At 40.8% G+C, this 22316-nt stretch overlaps 1 protein-coding gene and 1 pseudogene across 1 annotated transcript; one reads left to right on the forward strand and one right to left on the reverse strand.

Moving 5' to 3' along the window:
* LOC122119988 lies at positions 1-606 on the forward strand (annotated as a pseudogene).
* Positions 607-11523: 10917 nt separating this feature from the next.
* Positions 11524-21983, reverse strand: LOC122119913 (vomeronasal type-2 receptor 116-like). The gene is made up of 6 exons (XM_042693966.1): positions 21942-21983; positions 20798-21073; positions 18390-19184; positions 17277-17504; positions 16046-16169; positions 11524-12461 (listed from the first exon to the last, which is right to left on the reverse strand). The coding sequence occupies exons 1-6, from the start codon at positions 21981-21983 to the stop codon at positions 11524-11526; spliced, it is 2403 nt and encodes an 800-aa protein (XP_042549900.1).
* Positions 21984-22316: the final 333 nt, after the last annotated feature.

Consider the following 22316-nt stretch of genomic DNA (forward strand, 5'->3'; position numbering starts at 1 on the left):
ATGGGTTAGGTGTCCAACCAGCAGTTTGCAGGTGGCTGCGCCAAGGCTATGGGGAAGCCGCACAGCTGCTGCACGGGGCCAGCATCTGTAAGTGTTTCAACGTGTGCATGGGGTTCGGCTTCCTGTCCATGATAGCCCGCACTGGGGCCACGCTCAACCCTTCCCACCCACCCACCCCCACCCCCGTGGATGTCTTTGTGCACCAGAGTAAGCTGTACATGGAGGGCTTCCGTAGCCTGAAGGAGGGAGAGAATGTGGAGTTCATCTTGAAGAAGTCTGACAAAGGCCTAGAATCCATCTGAGTTACTGTGCCCTGTAGGGTGTTCTGCATTGGGAGTGATAGGCGGCCAAAGGGGAAGAACATGCAGAAGCCCAGATCCAAAGAAGACAGGTGCTACAATTGGTTTAGACCATCATGCCAAGGAATGCATGCTGCCACCACAGCCCAAGAAGCGCCACTTCTGCCAAAGCATCAACCACATGGTGGCCTCCCGTCTACTGAAGGCCCAGCACGTCCCCAGTTCCCAGGGAAAGCCTGCCTACTTTCAGGAGGAAGAAGAAGAAGAGATCCTCAGCCCTGCCCTGCTCCTCGAGGCCCAAAATTGAGCAACTAGAGTTGGGGGGGGGCGGGGTGGTGGCTACTCTGGCCAGCAGGAAGTTTCAAGGAGCAGGCATCAATTCGCAAAGTGGAGAAAGTGGGGATAGGGTGGGTTGGCGAGTAGCTGGCACTGCCATACGTCTCAGGCCGCCATGTCCCAGCATCACCCCATCTTCTCTTTTGGTGAGGGGAAGGGGTGATGCATAGGAACTCCCATCATGATCTATCCCAATTCAAGTGAGGGGTTTTGGGGGAACCACCTTTGAAACCTGCATAAAAGTATGATAAGCTTCACCTGCCCCACCTTCTCCCCCCACCCCCAGCCTCCAGCTTCTAAAAATGACCCAGATTGGCAAGTTGTTCCTTTAAAGAAGGATGTGTCCTATTTCCCTTGCCGGGGTGTGAAATAATTAAGCATCAGACCAGTAGATGCATGGGCCCAAATTCCCAAGGTGTCATACCTTGTGTAGGAGGGCCCATCAGAAGCAAAGGAGGTTATTTTTGTTTTGGTTTGGTTTGGTTTTGGTTTTTTGTCTCCCCCCCCCACTCCCCTCCACATCTTGTTTCCTCATCACCCTATCTTGAGTAGCAGTACTGGGAGAGCCGGCCCAGGCATTGGGTTGTGATGACAGGCAACATGGGTGACTAAGGAATGGCTGCAAACCTGCTGCTCTGAGCTACCCACACACACCCCTTTCTGGGCCAATGTGACTGTAACTTATTTGTTCCCTTAGATAACTCCACCTTGGGTCCCCACTTTCTCCAGGATGCCAAAACTACACTATCTGTGCCAATGACATATTTTGTGCATTTTAACTTCTTTTCTTATTATAAATATTCTGGTTTTGTATTTTTATATATTTTAATCTTAAGGCCCTCATTCCTGCACTGTGTTCTCAGGTGCATGAGCAATCTCAGGGATCAGTGGGCAGCAGCTCCAGGTCTGCACAGCAGGAAGACTTTGTTGGTTTTATCACCATGGAGAGCAACCATTTGTAGTGCATAGCCTATTGAACTACCTCATTTTTGCCAATTAGAGCTGGCTTTTCTGCCATAGGGTCCTCTTGAAACCCCCTCCACCCTTGGAAATGTTTCATGGGAGACTAGGTTTTTATTGGTTTGCCCCATGACTTGTTCTCCTTCTGCTGGAAGAATGGAAATTAGTCTAAACAGGAAAAGGTGGTGCAGACAAGGTAAAAGAGGCCCAAAGAGGAAGCCAAAGTTAGTGATGATTGTCTAATCCTACAGCTCTGGGACTTATTTTCTTTCCACATACCAAATCTATCCTTTACTAGGTTAGCCAGGGATTACCATGCATATAACTGTATATGTATTTTTCCCTCTAAAGAATGGGAGATGATATGGTTAGATTTTAAGACCACAGATTTGTGTCCACCTTGTACTAGCCACACAGAGATGGGTCTATAAAAAGTTAGAACCAAAATCCTCAGTCTCAGCTTCCAGGGAAACCCATAAGTGAAGGCTATTCTGTGGTACCCGGAGCCTGTGTCCTGCCCTGCTGCATAATGGTTTGTGGTGTTGTGTTAGCTAAGGGAGCAAAAGGGGGTTTCGTTTACATGCTGTGAGATCACCGCAAACCTACCTCACCATGTTGAGGACAAATGCAATAGAATGCATTGGGTGATGTGTGTCTGATCCTGGTTTCTTTTCTTCCCACAAATGCTGCCCTCTCTAGTTAATTGTATTTGTCTAGGCTCCGTAGGACTTTACTGAGTTTCTGAGCTGCTAGGTGGCCTATTTTGTGCAAATAATAATGTGTGGGTCTTTTCTCCATGTTCTTTTTAGGGTTTCATTGTTTACAAACTTCTTTTGGAATTAAGAAAAATAGCCAAAGCATCTTTGACAGAAGATTCTGCACTAGACAAAAGGATCTGAAGCTAATTGGGGGACCTCGTCTAAAGTGAAGATCCTGAACCATTGTTTTTCTTTTGTACCCTCACTTCCCCTATTTCCCATTTTGGACAGATCTTTGTTGCTAAAAATGTAAGTCCTTATCCCCTGCCCTTTTCTCCCTCAAAAGAAAACCTACATGCCCATACACAGATAATTCTTGGAATGTCTCTTCAACTTTTATGCAACTTATGCAAAGATTCTGAAGACGCTAGGTCTCCAACCTCCCCCCCCCACACACACACACACACACCTTGTTCCCAACCTGAGTCCATATTTTTTAAACATAATTCTCACCAAATATGACATTTGTGACCAAACCTATTTGTTCTGTAATACTAGAGAAAATAAATTGGGGAGAAGGGACCAAGTTGGCGATGGGACAGTAGAGAAACACCACAGCTCTCTCCAACCAAAAAAAGAATTCGAGTTCCAATGCTTAATTTCCCCAAGAGACTGACAACAACGAAATGATGAACACTCGGAGAAAAACAGGAGGCAGAAAAGAAAAGAAAAGGAAGAACTTCAGAACAGAGAAGCACGAAGACCCCTCCCCCAACCTTGACTGGCTGCACAGCAACACGCCAAGCCATGGCCAACCTGGCCCAGAGGGGGCTGCTGGAGTCCCCAAAGATGCAGGGGGTCATCTCCAGATCATCTGAGCAGAAGATGCCTGAGATACCAGTGTCAGATCAGATCTCGATGAACTGAGAAACCTACAAGCTGGGAGCCTGCACAAAGACCACTCCCCTACCTCTCATTATCTGAGCAGAAGGGCTCCATCCTGCCAAAGCCACTCAGTCCCACGGCGGGAACCCCAGAAATACACAGGTTGCCCACAGAACACCAAAGCAGAAGACATTCAAGGTAGTGGTGCTGATCCAGAGAGCGCAAACAGAGACAAACCTCAGTGCTCAGAACCTGCACGGAGACCCCTACTCCACCCCTCAGCCAGAGGCCAGCATGCAGCCCGCCTGCTGTGTGGCCCATCCCATGGGCTGAGCTGAACAGCATCAACAGAGGCAAAGATGGAGGAGAAACATGCAGAGCCACCACCACCTGACCCAGCGCACAAGCATCTCAACTGAACACTGATTGCAGCAGCAGCCAGCGACCTACATCACACAGAAACAACTAGCTCCAGGGTAATTACCTGCAGGGGACAGCGTATCCCTCCTCAAGGGAGACCAGAGCTGGTGGGAACTCCCAGATCATGACCCAGACCCCTACACCAACACCTGGACTATAGGACCCACTAAAACTGGGAACCATGAGAGTGTTCCACCAGCCTGTGGAGCTCATCCAGCTGGCCAGGCTAGATCAAGAGTGCCCCTGGAAGGGAGCTTAAAAACCACACCAGGAACAGCGCCTGTGGGTCACAACAGCCAACAGTGGAAGAATCCTGAACTGTGTACTCCAGGCTGCATAACCCAGGTGGATACACAGCAGCACAGGTCCAACTGGCATGGCCCAGACTGGGGATCAGGAGCCAGGACCAGGCCTGGGGATCAGGTGCCTGAGCAACACAACCAACTCCTCCCGATTGAAGTCAGAAACTGAGCATATGCCTCAGCAAGGGGGGAAAACAAGGAACTGCACTCCCTGGTAATCACACCCGTGACAGCAAAAGACATGGGTGTCCAGGGCAAGAGAACCAGAAGCCCAAACCCCACCAGAACCTGACCCATATATCCCAGGCTGGAAATTGGACAACTCAGCCTGCCAGCACCTGATAATAGTCAGAAGCTCAGGCTGGTAAGGTGGCTCAGCAGTAGAGTGCTTGTGTTGTGTGCATGAGGCCCTGGATCAGATTGCTCAGCACATAAGCAGAAAGGGCCAGAAGTGGCGCTGTGGCTCAAATGGAAGAGCGCTAGCCTTGAGCTGAAGAGCTCAAGAGGGACAGCACCCAGGCCCAGAGTTCAGGCCCACAACCAACAACAACAACAAAAAAAAAAAAATCAGGAGCCCATAGCAGACTCCAGCAACTGGGAGAGTATATCCAGCACACCTGATCTCACCAGGAGTAAACAGGAGCAGTCTAGGCTACTCAGTCCTTCTAAAGGCTGAAACTGCCAGTGATCTACAACAGACAGCCAAGAACCCTATGTGGATCAGACCAGCAGCTGGAGGCCGGCCCCCAACAGAACCGAGACCAGGTACAGACTCTCTCCACCAACCCAGAAACGGCAACCAAGCAAAGACAGACACCTATTGACCAAAACAAAATTTCAGATAATCTCCAATAATCCCTGAATCTCCATGCAAAAATCACAGAGGAAGTGGCGCTGTAGCTCAAGTGGTAGAGCACTCGCCTTGAGCTGAAGAGCTGAGGGACAGCGCCCAGGCCCAGAGTTCAAACCCCATGACCGACAAAAAAAAAAAAATCACAGAGAAAAATTACAAGGTTTATCAACACCAAAGATAGCAAGCTACCCCCAAAAGCCAGCAGACACCCAGGGGAGAGCCCCAGTGGAAGCAAAGCAAGAAAGGAAGACAAAAGCTACATCCAAGAGATTCTGGAAGCAATGACTCAAGAATTAAAGTGAGAAATAAATCAGAAATTTAAAGAACACAGGAATGAACTATAAAAAGACATTCGGGATTTCAAAAGGAGATGCATGCAAAAATAGAGGCAGTACACACCTCACTAAGAGGTGAGATTAGTACTTTGAGAACCAACATTGTATCCATACATGAGTCCATTTCCTCCATGCAAACCACAATGGAAGCCATAGTTAACAAAGTGAACAAAATGGAATTTACAGTGTCAGATACAGAAGACAGAATGCACCAACTGGACAAAAAAAGTCACAGATATGAAAAAAATCACTTAAATTATGCCAAACAGAAATCCAAGAGCAAGCAGACAGTGCCAAGAAATTTAACCTTCGTATAATTGGAGTGGACAAAGGCGAGGAATATCAAATCGAGGGAATGCAATACCTATTCAGCAAGATTATCAATGAAAATTTCCCACATCTTAAAAGAGAACATCTTACATACATAACAGAAGCATATAGAATACCTAGCAAGCAGGATCCCAGGACAAACACTTCTAGGCACATTATAGTAAAAATGATATATCTGAATAATAAGGAAACAACCTTGCATGCAGCAAAAATGAAGAAGGAGCTATACTACAATGGGGAAAAAAAATCACTGCAGATCTCTCCACACATTGAATGCAATGTGGGAAGTACAATCTGAGCCCTAGAACCAATAACTGCCAGCCCAGACTGATATATCTAGCAAATCTAGCATTCACATTTGATGGAGAAACTGAAATTTTTGATAGCAAAGAAAAACTAAATGAATTAATAAACAATAAGCCAGCATTACAAAGAATACTAAGAGGGGGAACACAACCTGAAGCAACCAGGAACGGGGACCTGCACCAGACAGGCATTAATAGAAGTCTAACTTAGCACAGGAGGAAAGGAAAGAAGAAAAACTTAGGAAAACAGGGAATGACAGGAACCGCAATGTATCTCTCGATAATATCCTTAAATGTTAATGGACTAAATTCAAAAGAAAAAGAACTGCAGATTGGATCAGAAAACATGACCCATCCATCTGTTGCCTTCAGGAGACCCACCTCTCAGCCAAACATACAAACAAAGAGTGAAGGGTTGGAAAAGGATCTAGCAATCAAATTCTCCCAGTAAGAAAGCAGGAGTAGCTATCCTGATATCTGACAAAATAAACTTTTCATTAAAATCAGTACAAAAAGACAAGGAAAGACACTACATATTAATACAGGGAACAATCCAAGAGGAGGATATTACCATTATCGACTTATATACTCCCCAAACAGTGAAGCACCCAAATATGTTAAGCAAATACTCTCAAATAGATACAGAATAAAATAGATCCCAATACGATAATACTAGGAGACTTTAATACTCCACTCTCACCAAAGGTCAGGTCTACCAACCAGAAGATTGGCAAAGAAGCTACCAAATTAAGTGAGGCCATACTCACAGTACACGTTCTTCTCAGCAGCTCAGGGGACTTTCTTCAAAATAGACCACATCATAGTTCATGCAAGGAACTTAAGCAAATACAAAGGGATTGACATAATCCCCTGTATCCTATTCGACCACAGTGGAATCAAACTAGTTCTCAATAACAAAACATACTTCAGAAATTACTCACATACATGGAAATTGAACAGCACACTTCTAAGCAACACCTGGGTAACAGAAGAAAATAAATAATAAATTAAAAAGTTCCCACAATTCAATGAAAATGAATATACATCACAAAGAAACTTGTGGGACTCAGCAAAAGCCATCCTGAGGGGCAAATTTATTGCTCTCAGTGCCCACATCATGAAAATAGAGACAGACCAAGTAAATAATCTCATGTTGCAATTAAAATAGCTAGAAAAACATGAAAAAATGGAACCTAAAGTTACTAAGGAGCCAGATAATCAAATTCAGAGTGGAAATTAATGAGATAGAGAATGCGAAAATTATAAATAAAATGAATAAAACAAAAATCTGGTTCTTTGAAAAATAAATAAAATTGATGGACCTTTGAAAAGAAGAGAGGAAACCCAAATTAACAAGATCAGGGATGCCACGGGAAAAATCACAACAAATCCCCAAGACATCCAAACATTTATAAAGAACTATTTTCAAAAAAGAAAAGAACTATTTTCAAAAGTTATACTCTCTAAAGAAAGAAAATCTAGCAGAAATTGATGCATTTTTAGAGACATACAAGTTGCCCAAACTGAGCAAAGAAGAAGTAAATCAATTAAATAAGCCATTATCTTACGATGAGATACAGGAAGCAATCAGAAGTCTTCCAACAAGAAAAAGCCCAAGACCAGATGGATTCACAACAGAATTCTATAAGACCTTTAAAGAACTAATACCCATACTCCTCAAGCTCTTCAGAGAAGTAGAAAAAGGGAGCTATCCCAAACTCATTCTAAGATGCCAATATCACACTCATCCCCAAAACAGGCAAAGACCCAACCAAAAAAAGAACTACAGACCAATCTCCTTGATGAACACAGATGCAAAGATCCTTAACAAAATTCTAGCTCACAGAATCCAGAAACACATAAACAAAATCATACACTATGACCAGGTAGGCTTCATCCCAGAGATGCAAGGATGGTTTAACATACATTAAATGTAATAAATGTAATCCAACACACCAACAGATCCAAGGTCAAGAACCACATGATTATCTCCATTGATGCAGAAAAGGCTTTGGATAAGATACAACATTCATTCATGTTAAAAAGCTCTGGAGAAAATAGGAATAGAAGGAACATTCCTTAAAACAATAAAAGCCATATACAACAGACCAATAGCCAATATTATACTTAATGGGGAAAAACTACAACCAATTCTCTTAAAATCAGGACCAAGGCAAGGATGCCCACTGTCTCCACTCCTCTTCAATATAGTCCTGGAACCCTTAGCCAGGGCAATAAGGCAAGAAAAAGACATGAAAGGGATCCACATAGGGAAGGAAAAAGTTAAACTATCCCTTTTTGCTGATGACATGATACTATACCTTCATGATCCCAAAAACTCCATCCCCAATCTCTTAGAAATTTATAAACCACTTAGGCAAAGTAGCAGGATACAAAATCAACCCAGAAAAAATCAGTCACCTTCCTGTACACTGACAATGTACAAGCAAAGAGGGAAATAAATGAAGCAACCCCATTCACAATAACCCAAAAGAAATAAAAATATTTAGGAATTAACCTAACCAAAGATGTAAAAGAACTTTTTAATGAAAACTATAAAAACTTAAAGAAAGAAATTACAGAGGACACCAGAAAATGGAAAGACCTCCCATGCTCTTAATATAGTGAAAATGGCATACTGCCAAAATTAATATACAAATTCAATGCAATTCCTATTAAAATCCCAATGATGTACATTTCTGAAATACATAAAACAGTCCAAATATTCATATGGAACAACAAAAGACCTAGAATAGACAATTCTAGGCAAAAAAGACAACATGGGAGGGATCTCGATGCCGGACTTCAAATTCTACTACAAAAAGCCATACTAACAAAGACAGCATGGTACTAGCACAAAAACAGATCCGAAGACCAATGGAATAGAATAGAAGATTCAGAAATAAAACCACATGCCTACAGTCAGCTGATATTTGACAAAGGAGCCAAAGACGTACAGTGGAAGAAACACAGGTTCTTCAACTACTGGTGCTGGGAAAACTAGGCAGCCACATGCAGAAAATTAAAAGTGGACCCCAGCCTATCACCATGCAGCAACATCAACTCAAAATGGATTAAAGACCTTAACATTAAACCTGAATCTCTGAAACTACTGCAGGACAGAATAGGAGAGACACTTGAACTTATAGGCACAGGCAGGAACTTCCTGAACAGAGTCCCAGGGTCACAACAAATTGGAAAGAGACTTGACAAATGGGACTACCTTAAAATAAAAAGTTTCTGCACAGCTAAAGTTATAGCAACCAATCTAGAAAGACAACCAACTAACGGAAAAAAAATATTTACCAGCAATATATCAGACAAGGGGTTAATGTCCAGTATATACAAGGGAACTCAAGAAACTAATCCCTCCCAAGTCCTACAAACCAATTACTAAATGGGCAAGGGAACTACAGAGAGACTTCTCAGAAGAAGAGATAAAAATGGCAAAAAAAAAAAAAACATGAGGAAATGTTCACCATCCCTGGTTATGAAGGAAATGCAAATAAAGACAAACCTGGGACTGGGGGTTTAGCCCGGTGGAAAGGCACCCGCCCAGCGTGCACAAGGCCCTGGGTTCGGTCCTCAGCCCTGGAAAAAAAAGAAAAAAAATAAAATAAAATAAAGACAAACCTGAGATACCACCTTACCCCAGTAAGAATAGCCCACATCCTAAAGTCAGACAATGACAAATGCTGGAATGTGGAGAAAGAGGAACCCTATTACACTGCTGGTGGGAATGTACACTTACACAACCACTTTGGAAAGCAGCAAGGAGGGTCCTCAGAAAGCTAAATATTGACCTCCCCTATGACCCAGCCATACCTCTTCTAGGCATCTATCCTGAAAAGGAACCTCACGCACCTCCATGTTTATTGCAGCACTGTTCACAATAGCCAGGATATGGAAACAACCCAGATGTCCCACCACAGATGAATGGATCCAAAAATTGTGGTATCTATACACAATGGAATATTATGCAGCCATTAGAAAGGACAAAATAATGACATTTGCAGGGAAATGGATGGAGCTAGAAGAAATTATGTTGAGCGAGGTAAGCCAAGAGCAAAGAGACAAATGTCACATGGCCTCCCTGAAAAGTTGATGTTAAATCCAAACCTTAAGGTGATATGACAAAATTAACAAGGCTTAAGAAACAAAGGACTTCCACTCATCTGGTCCAATCACTACTAAATAACTCCATGCTGCTGATCACATATATGCTATATAGGTGCACACCGGAGAGAAACCAGGAAGAGGACACAGAACTAAAGGGAATCAGAGAAAAACATACAACAGCAGGATCCATCAGCTGGACTGGACATTGATCAAAATGAACTAAGCAACTCAATGGCAGCGATGGGAGGGAGGGAACAAGCGGGAAAGAGGGGACACCCTATGATATGCAAAACAAAAGAAATGTCCATATCGCCAAATGTGGAAGAAATAACTGTATTGTCAAAGCTCATAGAACTCATAAATGTTATAGACCACGATAGACAAATTGCCCCATGACACTGTGGCTCAAGTGGTAGAGCGCTAGTTTTGAACTGAAGACCTGAGGGACAGCACCCAGGCCCAGAGTTCAGGCCCCACGACGAGACCAAAAGAAAAAACAAAACAAAACAAAACAAATTGCCCCATGAAAGTTAGAATGTGTTTGTGACTTTAACTAAGCATCACTATCCCACAATACTGTGAAATCTGGGAAATTATTAAATCACAATAAAGAATTTGAAGAAAATCAGTTGAGGCTTTCCATGTAGAAAGTGGGGTCAGGAGACCAGAAAAGGGATATGAATAGATGTTCAAGTCACTCAGGAACTTGTACATAGGTGCAAGAAAAGTTATGTCAAAGTGGCCACAAGATTGTTTAATAGGAGACGGACGAATGTAACTCCATGTTTACTGCTAGAAACCAAAACTTTTTGAGAAATCTTGAATTTATAGGTAGGGAGGGTGGGAAAGTTTGTACCTATCTGTCCTTTCTCTGATCCCTGCAGACTAAAGCTTCCTTGGACTTTGATGATCCTAGTCCTGAGGTGTTTTATTTCATGATTGATTCTTGCTGTACCCGAGTACTTCCTTTCCCCTTTTCTAATCATTTTTAATAAGTTTTTTATTGTGAAAATACCATACAGAGGGGTTACAATTACATGAGCAAGGTAATGAGTACATTTCTTATCAAGCATTGCTGCCTCCTCCTTTGTTTTTCCCTTACCATCCCTGCCTTCCCATCTCATGACTACACTCACCCCCTAATCATTTTTTTGTAACACATGCTGACTCTTCCCTTCCCTTTCTTTCCTGGGAAAATACAATGAATAAATAAATAAATAAAAACTTATTGGTTAAAAAGGCAAATGTGTGAAAGGTAATATATAACTAATTGAATTCAGTATACTCTAATGAACATATTACAATATGGAAGTATGTTGAAAGGAAAATATTCGTGGATAGCTAATAAATACGATATAAAGAAGGATGTATTTTGTTGAAATGTTTTGAAAGTAATTGAGAAATCAAGAGTAAGACAGGAAAACAGGGGTAATATACTAATTGGGAATGGTAATGTTAATGATTGGAGGAATGATAGATAGATAGATAGATAGATAGATAGATAGATAGATAGATAGATAGATAGATAGATAAATAGATAATAAAATTTACATTATGGTAGTGATGGTTACAAGTTGACAAATGAGTAAGGGCCATTTACTCATTGCAGTAATTCCCATAGTATGAACTTATAGCTTACTGGAAAATGGTGTCAATTTAATTCAGACCTTCTATACATTGATCAAACACACAGGGTAATCTTGAATCTTATTTTTCCATCTATTTGTTTATCCCTGAAGCCATGCAGAGAATTTCTATCTGATTTTAACAAGATAATGTAGCACTTGGGGGCAAAAATGCAGCCCAGGAGGCCTGCACTGGAGGCCAAGATGGAGAAGATCTCCACAGCCACCATGAGCTTCCCCTTGGTGCTGTGGTAGACAAGCAGGAAGGTGATCCAGACACTGCAGAACACCAACATGCTGAAGGTCAGGAACTTGGCTTCATTGAAGGTGTCAGGCAGGTTCCGGGCCAGAAAAGCTACAGTGAAGCTGGCCAGGGCCAGGGCGCCCAGGTATCCCAGGACACAGTAGAAGGCAGTGAGGGAGCCTGTGTTGCACAGGATGATGATGTGACCATGTTCAGAGTCTGCATCTGTGTCCACAAAGGGAGGAGAGGTTCCCAGCCAGACTCCACAGAGAGTCATTTGAATGAGGATGCAGATGGGGATGATGAAGTTAGGAGCCCCTGATACCAGCAGCCACCTCATCCTTCTCCCTGGAGAAGTGGCCTTGAAGGCCAGAACCACAGTCACTGTTTTGGCCAAGACAGTAGAAACAGCCACAGTGAACACAACTCCAAAAGTAACCTGCTGTAGGATGCAGGTGATGGTGTTAGGACGACCAATAAAAAGCAAGGAACAGAGGAAACAGAAGATGAGGGAGGTGAGCAGAATGTAGCTGAGAGCCCGGTTATTGGCCTTGACAATGGGAGTGTCTTGGTACTTCACAAAAACCCCAAGTACAGCAGCAGTGAGTGTGGAGAAGCAGAGAGCCATGCAGGCAAGGGCCATGCCCAAGGGTTCTCCATGGGCCAGGAACCTTTCAGCCCTCAAGAGGCACTGGTTTCTCTCTGAACTGGCATAGAGATGATCTGGACATTTCACACACTGCTCCATATCTGGCGAGGAAGATAAATAACCATTAGTCCCCTTTCAATAATGCACTTTCTTTAATGGAAATTAAACATTCTGCTTAAAGATAAAACTAACATGTCAGAAAAATATTTACCAGCAATATGTCAGACAAGGGTCTAATATCCATTATGTACAGGGAACCCAAGAAATTAATTCCTCCCAAACCTAACAAACCAATTACTAAATGGGCAAGGGAACTAAAGGGAGACTTCGCAAAAGAAGAGATTAAAATGGCAAAGAAATACATGAGGAAATGTTCATCATTCCTGGCTGTAAAGGAAATGCAAATAAAGATAACCCTGAGATACCACCCTAACCCAGTCAGAATGGCCCACATCCTAAATTCATCTGGAGGTAATGTGGAGAAAGAGGAACCCTATTGCACTGCTGGTGGGGATGTACACTAATACAACCACTTTGTAAAGCAGTCTGGAGGTACCTCAGAAAGCTAAACATAGATCATCCCCTATGACCCAGCCATACCACTCCTCAGAATCCACCCTGAGCAACAGGAACCAGGATACCTACACCTCCATGTTCATTGTAGCACTGTTCACAATAGCCAGGATATGGAAACAACCCAGATGCCCCACTATAGATGAATGGATCGAAAAATTGTGGTACCTATATACAATGGAATATTATGCAGCCATTCAAAAGGACAAAATAATGGCATTCAAAGGGAAATGGATGGAACTAGAACAAATCATTTTGAGTGAGGTAAGCCAAGAGTAGAAAGACAAGTGGCACATAATATCCCTGATATGTGGATGTTACATACAAAATGTAAGGAGATACAACAAAGTAAACAGGACTTGAGGGCTGGAAAGGTAGCTCAGTGGTAAAGTGCATGCCTTTCATGAATGAGGTGCTGAGCTCAATTCCTCAGCACCACATAAGCAGAAAAAGCCAGAAGTGGCACTATGGCTCAAGTAGTAAAACTCTAGCCTTGAGCTGAAGATCTGAGGGACAGTTCCCAGGCTCAGAGTTAAGGCCCAACAACCAACCAAAAAAAAAAAAAACAGGACTCGAGAAACGAAGGACCTCCACTCATCTTGTCATATCATTATTAAATGACCCCATGCTGTTGACCACATATATAGTATATTTGCACACATCTGAGGGAAACTAGAAAGAGGTCACAGAATCAGAGGGAAACGGGAAAGCATACAACAGAGGGGCTCCTCAGCTGCACTGGACATTGATGAAAACGAACTAAACAACTCAAGGGGAACAAAGGAAAGGAGGGAATGAGAGAGATAGGGGGTACAGCTAACCCTGAGCTAAAGGAAAGAAGTGTACATACCATCCAATGTGGAAGAAATAGCTGTATTGTCAAAGCTCACAGAATTCACAAACTTTATAGACCACGATAATGACAATTTGCCTCATGAAGGTTAAAATGTATTTGTAACTTTAAGTATCACTATCTCACAATACTGTAAAATTTGTGACATTTATGTAATCACTTAATCACATTAAAAATTATTTTAAAAACTTAACAGGTCAGTATTTGTGATCATAAAAGTATTACCAAATAGTATACGAACTTTTTTTACTCTTTTCTAAACCATAACTTCAACCTCACTCCCACATTGGTTCTTTTTAATATGCATTTTATTGTAAAGATACTGTACAGAGGGATTACGGTTACATGAGTAAGATAATGAGTACATTTCTTATAGAGCATTGTTACCCCCTCCTTTGTTTTAACCCTACCATCACTTCTCTACCCACCTCCCTAACTCCTCCCTCCCCCCAAGTTGTAAAGTTCATTTTCAACATAGTGTCTTGTACATCTCATTGTTACAATGGGTCAACCTGTATCCTTATTTCAGCATTTTGTTGTGTCCCTTCCCCTCCCAAATTAAAAATGTAATATACAAGACGCAGGGCACCAGAATCAAATACAGTGAAAACAGGGGTTATACCATGAGAGAATAACATGCAAAAGAAACAAAAAAAATCACATAGTACATTTTAAATACATTTAAAGAAACAATAGTAATTTTTAAAAAGCCTCTTGTGTCCCTATCTTGAGGTTCATTTCACTTAGCTTCATCTTATATGATCATATGTGCATAGCATAGCTTTTGACCTTTTCTGCTTGTCTGGTAATATTATCCTAGAAGTGTACTAGTTATTGCAGATAAGGGAAACCATGGGACCTATGTTTCTTAGGGTCTGGCTTATTTCACTTAACATGATTTTTTCCAAGTCTCCATTTCCTAACAAATGGGGTGGTGTCATTCTTCCTGATGGAGGCATAGGATTCCAGTATACACACACACATACATAAATATACACACACACACACACACACACACACACACACACACACACACACACACATATCACATTTTCTTGATCCATTAATCTACTACAGGGCATCTAGGTTGCTTCCATATCTTAGCTGATGAATAATGCTGAGATAAACATAGTTGTGCTGATAGTTTTAGTATGGCCTTGTTTGTGATCATTTGAGTAAATGCCCAAAAGTGGAATTGCTGGGTCATAGGAGAGCTCTATGTGGAGTCTTTTGAGGAATCTCCATACTGTTTTTCAAAGTGCTTGAACAAGTTTACACTCCCACCAACAGTGCAGTAGGGTTCCCTTTTGGCCACATCCCCTCCAGCATCTGTTGTTATTAGATTTCTTGATTATAGCCATTCTAACTGAAGTGAGGTGGACTCTCAATGTTGTTTTGGCTTGCATTTGTTTTTTTATTAAATATATATTTGTCTTGTAAAGATACTATACAGAGTGCTGACAGTTACGTGAGTAAGATAATGAATACATTTCCTATCGAACATTGTTTCCGCCTCCTGATTTGTATTTCTTTTGTGTTTTTTTGAAAAATCAGATTCAATCTTTACCTTCATTGACTATCAACATATTGATAATATGCCATTTTGTCAATTTTAATATTCTAAAAATTCTTTTCTACATTATTTTAAGCTGCTATAATATTAATTCTTATCACTCTGCACAACTTCCTTAGTCCCATTTAAAATTGTGGATAATATGACTAACATGTATGTATACATGAGATGTTAATAAAGCCCTGTGGCATGTCCTTGAATTCATGACATTGTATTTGTCTCTACTCTTCACCTGTGAAGCAGTGGGGAACAGAGAATCAAACCACACTTTGAAGCTCTAACATCATCCTATGCGCAACACTTGTCTGTTTCTTAAACCAAACTGAGCTTCTAAGCACTTGCTCTGTGGCAAGAGCACTGTGTACATGATCCATGTTTTCCTTGTTTTGTAACGGCAATCTGGAAAAACATGGAGAGCCTGTCCTTAATATGACTTTATATTAATATTAGAAGTTAAACTTTCATTAATGAGTATCAAGTGAGTTTTCTTAAGATTCCCATACATATACTGGGCTAGAGAAAAAATAATGCTAGATGTAATTCAAATGGATGATTTGTGTAATTTCAAGGAGCAATACAATCAACTTAGTAACTGAAGGAAGGGAAGCTTTGGCTCTGAAATCTTGATTTCTATTGGATAAATCAGAGAACATTAGGGAGAATTTCTACTTAAGTCATGGACTTACCTGTCCCATTAGAAATCTGATCCTGTAGGCAAGGGATGCAATCAAAGCAACAGGCAGCCTTTTCCTCCTGAGGGGATTTCCTGAATCCAGGACCACAACTCTCACTGCAAACTGAGTGAGGAGTCTGAGGAAAATCAGATATATGTTGATAACTGTTCAGACTTTTACCTACCACACTAAATAGTTAAGTGTTCTTACTATTAAACATGATTTCTATATGCTTAAAGCTAATCCATTGACTGGATACTGTTAGAGATTCCATACAGCATGATCCCCAAAGGCATATGTGCTATAGTCTAGATCTGTAGTCCAGTATACTATTGGAAAGTGTTGAACCTTTAAGAGGTAAACCCTAATTCTAAAGTAGTCATTGATGGCCAACCTTAAGGAACCTCTTAAATTTATGTTTGTGTGTGCATGCGTGTGTGTGTGTGTGTGTGTGTGTGTGTGTGTGTGTGTGTGTGTGTGTTGATTCTGGAGTTGGAACTCTGGGCACTTTCCCTGAGCTATTTTGTTCAGAAAAAATTGGGGCCACAGCTCCATTTCCAGCTTTTTGAGGCTAATTGGAGACAAGAGTCTCACAGATTTTCCAGCCCAGGCTGACTTCCACTCCCAAAGCTCAGATCTCAGCCTCCTGAGCAGCTAGGAATACAGGTATCAGCCACAGGAACCTGGCAAATTCATAATTGTTTGTCTCCTACTGATTGCTGAAATCTGAAAACAAGAAGGAAAACCCTTACTGAGGCTATCAAAGCATTCCCTAAAACACAGACATCCCTTATATTAGGTTATGTGAACTCCAGGCTCATCATCTCTTCCTCTGTGATGTCTAGTAGTAAGGAAGTAAAAATCTCTTCTTCCGGTATAGTCTTGTTAGATAATTCCTGTCACCCTTGCTGCATAAATTACAGGTCAAGTTAGCCTAGACCGAAAAAATCTCAGTGGAGCAAAATGAACCTTTCTACCTTATTAATTGATTCCTCAGGTGTTTTGTCACAGTATTAGAAAATTGTTATGTCATTTAGGTTTTCTGACAATAAATAAACTAGCACTTACACATATAGAATTAGTATGTTCCTTTTCATCAAAGAATTGGAAAATAAGTAAGTTATTCAAACTGAAAGTTATTAAATTTACAATGTTATATAATTAATAAGATCAGGTGGACCTGAAATCTAGGGATTATTTTGTTTCTATGCAGTACTCCTCATTGTGATCAGGTCTAACTCACCTCAGTAGTTCCTATGGTCCACTCTATCATATCTTCAGATATTGACAGTTGATGACCATGTGGAACATATGGAGAAAATAGTCCGACTTTCACCTTAATTTCAAGACCTTCTGGAAAATTCCAGATGTTCACAATGTCATACTCTGCTTCTAATTTCTCTTTCTCACCCAAAATCACTAGGTCTCCAGCAGGATTATGAAATTGGGTCTTCTTCAGAAAAGGGTGCAGCTAAACGAGATACATCTTATGGTGAAGTTAATCCAAGAGTTAAGAGAGAAAGCCTAAATTCTGCATTGCCCCTCATTGTCTTTAGTACCTGCATTATCCTTCTAGATTAAGACATACACCACATGCAGTAGAACAAAACAAAGGTCTATAGAGGACTGAAATAATGTTTCTGAATGCTACTCACTCAAGGAAAGGATCACAAGGCCTCTTTTCAAGACAAACCACCTCCACATAAATAGTCATGAATGAGACAGTTCTGAGTTTCATAGTTACAGGTTAGCAGAACTGCTCATTTGTGAATATCCAGGGAGTTGCAGTTGGCTAAATTAATAGTATCTAAAGTGGAATTAAACAAGCTCATTTGTTTTATATATATATATATATATATATATATATATATATGTATGTATGTATATATGTATATATATATGTTTATTAGTATTTTACACATGTAAGTGGTACATTGATTTTTTAATTTTTCTTATTATCTTTAAGTGTTATACAAAAGGGTTTCAATTCAATGAGTTAGTTTATGAATACAATACATCTTGATCAGTGTCACCTATTACATTATTCTCCCCCATCTTTCCTGCCCCACTTATCCCTCCAGCTACTTTCTGAAATCATCATCATTTAAGTACTTAATTACATAAAGAGCTGATAATCCTTTGCTATATAAGAAACTCATAGTAAAAGCTATAAGTTTGAAAACATTAGCTATGAGCTTACTGAGGTCATTTGTAACATGAAATGCATTTCCTCCTTTCAGGTGTGAAGAAACTTCAGAAACATTTAAACAAAGTTTCTCTTGGGATTTGTAAAAGCTTCAACATATTTAGGTTCACCTCATTTTTGTTGTGTCAGATCTAACAAAGACGACCTTACCTGTGCAGGGGAAGGAACCATCTCTTTCCCATTTCCTTCTGTTTGGTGAAGAAGCATCTTGTGAAGAGCATGGGCCACAGCATACACAGCATTGTATATATTATAACTCTCTTCAGACATGGCCATTTCAAAAATGTGTCCAGGCAACCATTCCAAGGAGGCATCCTGGGGACAGTTCTCCCATGTTATACAGTCAGATTCAGAATATGAACAATTAAAAGAGAGAAACCACAGCCGAGCAAGGTAAAAGTCTTCTGGATATTTGGAAGGATTAATTTCCCTGACATAATTCTTAAACCCAGAAATGTCTGGATGGTGATGTGAAAACATGAGAGGAACATGGAATGAGCCTAACATGAAATACCTTCTACTCATGGATAAATCACTCTGTGAAGTCATAAGCCAAACTTTGCTTGACATTAAAAACTGCCCAAAATACAGCCTTAAGTTTAGAAGGTATTCATTATCACCATAAATGATAAATATATTTGCTGATGAGTTATTAATCTCACGATGGATTATCAGGCTGCTAAATATCTGTGTGAGGATAGTGCTTGGAATCACATGCTCAAAGGCTACACAGACTCTGTTCTTGGCCATCTCTTCCCTCAATTCTGGAATTATCCACAAACCACTTTCATCTAGTGAGATCACCAACCCCACCCAGTTCCAGTTGAAATGAACCATCAAGGAGACCATGGCAATGGCTAGTGATTTGTCCTGTGGGGCCATCTGATACAGAGAAGGAAACTTGCTTTTGTCACTCAGGACAGTATCTAAAGGTCCACAGGTAAGCTAAAGGGAAAGAAAATTGAAGAGTCTGTGAAAGGATTGCCATCCTTCACAATCTCAGTCGACTTATAGTAAGAAAGAATTGAATGAGTGAAAGGAAGGAGATCTTTTCTAGTTTTAGAAAATAAATTTTAAATTGTTTTTAAATAGCTATACAAAGATCTTTCATCTGTGCATGTCAGTTTCTGTGTGCAATGCCTGTTGATCAGTGTAACTGTTTCCATTGTTCCCCATCTATACCAATCCCACTCATTTTTACATATATACTTGAATATTATAACTGTATTTGCCATCACTCCTCTCTATTCCTTTGTTCCCCACACCATTCGCTTTACACTTACCTCTATTATCGGTGTGACATGTTTCAACTTTCTCTGCTCATTTTTCAGAACAATTACACCATGGAAATCCTCCATTTTGTACACCATTCTTCAGTCAGTTTTATCATTTATATTTGCTTATGGCATGTATGCATTTTCATGTTTATTTCACATTTCAGGTTTATATTTTAAACTTCCATAGATGAGAGAAAACCTGCCCATTTTGTCTTAGCCTGATGAAATAACTTCAGTTTTGTTTTTTTACTTTTTTGTGTCATGTGTGGTTTTTTTCTGCCAGTCCTAGGATGAACTCTGGTCCCTGAGCTTTAGTGCTAAATGCTAGCACTCTACCACTTGGAGACATAGTACTTCCAGCTTTCCTTTTTCTTTTTTCTTTTCTTTCTTTTTTGGTGGAGGGGTGTCAGTTCTAGGGCTTGAACTCAGGGTCTGGGGTCTGAGTACTGTCCCTGAGCTTTTTCTGCTCAAGGCTAGCACTCTACCATTTTTAGCCACATTGCCAAAGGTTTTCTGGTTGTATGGAGATGAGTCTCACAGCCTGCGCTGGCTTCAAACTATGATTCTCAGATCTCAACCTCCCGAGTTTCTAGGATTACAAATGTGAGCCATGGGTGCCTGGCTTACTTCCAGCTCTTTTCCTGGTTATTTAGAGATAAAAGTCTCATGTCCTTGCCTGCCAATGCTGGCTTCAAACATTATCCTTATACCCCATCCACCTTGAGTTAGCTGGAAATACAGGCATGACCCACCAGCATCTGGCTAATTTCACATGTTTATTTTTTTTAATTTCACATTTTGAAAGTATTTCCCACTTTCTGGATGCTTTCTACAAAATTATTCAAGCTGAGCACTGGTGGATCACACCTGTCATCCTAGCTATTCAGGAGGCTGAGATCTGAGGATCACAGTTCAAAGCTAGCCTGGGCAGGAAACTCCGTGAGACTCTTATCTCCAATAAACCACTAGGAAACCAGAAGTGGCACTGTGGCTCAAGCCTTAAGCTGAAGAGCTGAGGGACAGAGCCCAGGCCCAGAGTTCAAGCCCCACGACCAACAACAAAAAAAAATACTCAATAGGCTGTCAGTCCCAGGTCATTCCCTAGTCTGCTCCAACTTCCCTATCCTCTCTTAAATAATGGAAACATGAATTTCCCACTGTTTGTGTGTTTAGCCTTTGATATCATAAAATTAGATAGGTTTTTATATCTTATATCTTCCTATCATCATAAAAAAGCACCAAAGTAGACAATTTTCACATCTGCATCCCTCCCATCCTCACCTGTGGAAACCTATAGAGTTCCAGCAGTGTCCCAATCTGGGCAGATGTTCTTCCTGATATTCCTGTGAGTACTGCTACAGAGTTACTTTCTCTCATGCAGGTATAATTAGGGATCTTGTACTGCCCGGAGAGCCAAGTAAAGGGACTGTCAAGTGTTGACCAAACTCTGAAATCCACATTATAGATATCAAAACCCAGAGTCATGTTAGGTAAAAGATCAGGGTTCTTGTTGATTTCCTCAACAGCAAAAGCCAAGGCCAGAATTAATTGGTAGTTCTTCAAGATAGACCTGCACAGTAGACATCAGAAATCTATCAAGAGTAATTCAAAGTTCATATTCAAGTCAATGCAATGACTTTGATGAGTTAAATGTTTATTTCCTTGCAAAATGAATATACTGAAATAGTACACCCTTCAGGATGGAGTGTAATAGTGTCCACATGAATGCTCAGAAAGGGTGATTTTTCTCTCTTTCATATGCAATACACCAAAGTAGTTGGTTTCTTTAAAGCATGGAATAATCTCTCATGACACCCAAATATCTTTCTGCTTGATCTTGGGGAAACTAGCTCTATAGGTATGTAAACAAATCTTTGTTTTTCAACCACCCAGTTTATGTTACATGGTTACAGGGCAGGTGATGGGCTTGTTTGAGGAAGATCCTACAGCTCTCCCCAGAGATCCACCACCTTCAACAGCTCTTTCTGCACTAGCTACCAGAACAAAAATGCAAATATCAAGGGACAAATCTTAGTTCTGATTTATATAGAAGAGCAAAAATTCAACAGAAAGTAATTTCCCATGTTAACTCATGTCACTAAATTTCAAGAAACTAATCATGAAGAAAGGAGCCTCCAACTTGAGGGAAGGGGAGAGAATTGTCATGAAATGAAGCTTTATGCTGAAATCCCAGTTCCAAATCTCCCATGGTGAACTGCAGTTCTGGGAAATGCATAGATTATCACTACTTGCTTCCCAAAATGCATTCATTGAGATTCTGAAAAGGATGGATACAGGGAGTAAAGAGGATCAAAGTCCACTCACTTGGACTCTCTTTCTCCCTCCCTCTTCTGTCATATACACAAATGACAACATAATACACACTATTTGAAAAAATGAAATGATAGAAGTAGAATGTTAAAACAAATGAGTGGACTTGTCTAATATTTCTTATATGCATGTGCATAATTATCAAAATGGAAGTGCTTCATATCACTGATGTATGCTAACTCAAAATAAATTTTTAAAACTGGGAGAGAGTGAAGGAAAGGATGACATTATCCAAGAAGAAATGTACTCACTACCTTACTTTTGAAATAATGACCCCTCTGCACATCACCTTTTTTTTTAACTTTTCTTTCCAGTTTTGTGTGTGTGTGTGTGCATGTGAAAATACCATATAGAAGGGTTACAATTACACGGGCAAAGTAATGAGTACATTTCTTATCAAGCATTGTTGCCTCCTCCTTTGTTTCCCCTTACTATCCCTTCCTATACCCCCCCTCTGCCCCCGAGCCAA

This window comes from Dipodomys spectabilis, unplaced genomic scaffold (assembly GCF_019054845.1).
Source record: "Dipodomys spectabilis isolate Male_0828 unplaced genomic scaffold, ASM1905484v1 ptg000173l, whole genome shotgun sequence".
Taxonomy (NCBI): domain Eukaryota; kingdom Metazoa; phylum Chordata; class Mammalia; order Rodentia; family Heteromyidae; genus Dipodomys; species Dipodomys spectabilis.

What these genes read in the sequence shown, in the direction of transcription:
- LOC122119913 (XM_042693966.1), bottom strand. Translation starts at nt 21,983, where the DNA reads ATGCACATGCATATAAGAAATATTAGACAAGTCCACTCATTT. An exon ending in AACTCTATAGGTTTCCACAG is followed by an intron (nt 19,185 to 20,797) that starts GTGAGGATGGGA and finishes CTTTCCCTTTAG; the next exon opens with CTTACCTGTGGACCTTTAGA. An exon ending in GGACCATAGGAACTACTGAG is followed by an intron (nt 16,170 to 17,276) that starts GTGAGTTAGACC and finishes GATTTTCCTCAG; the next exon opens with ACTCCTCACTCAGTTTGCAG.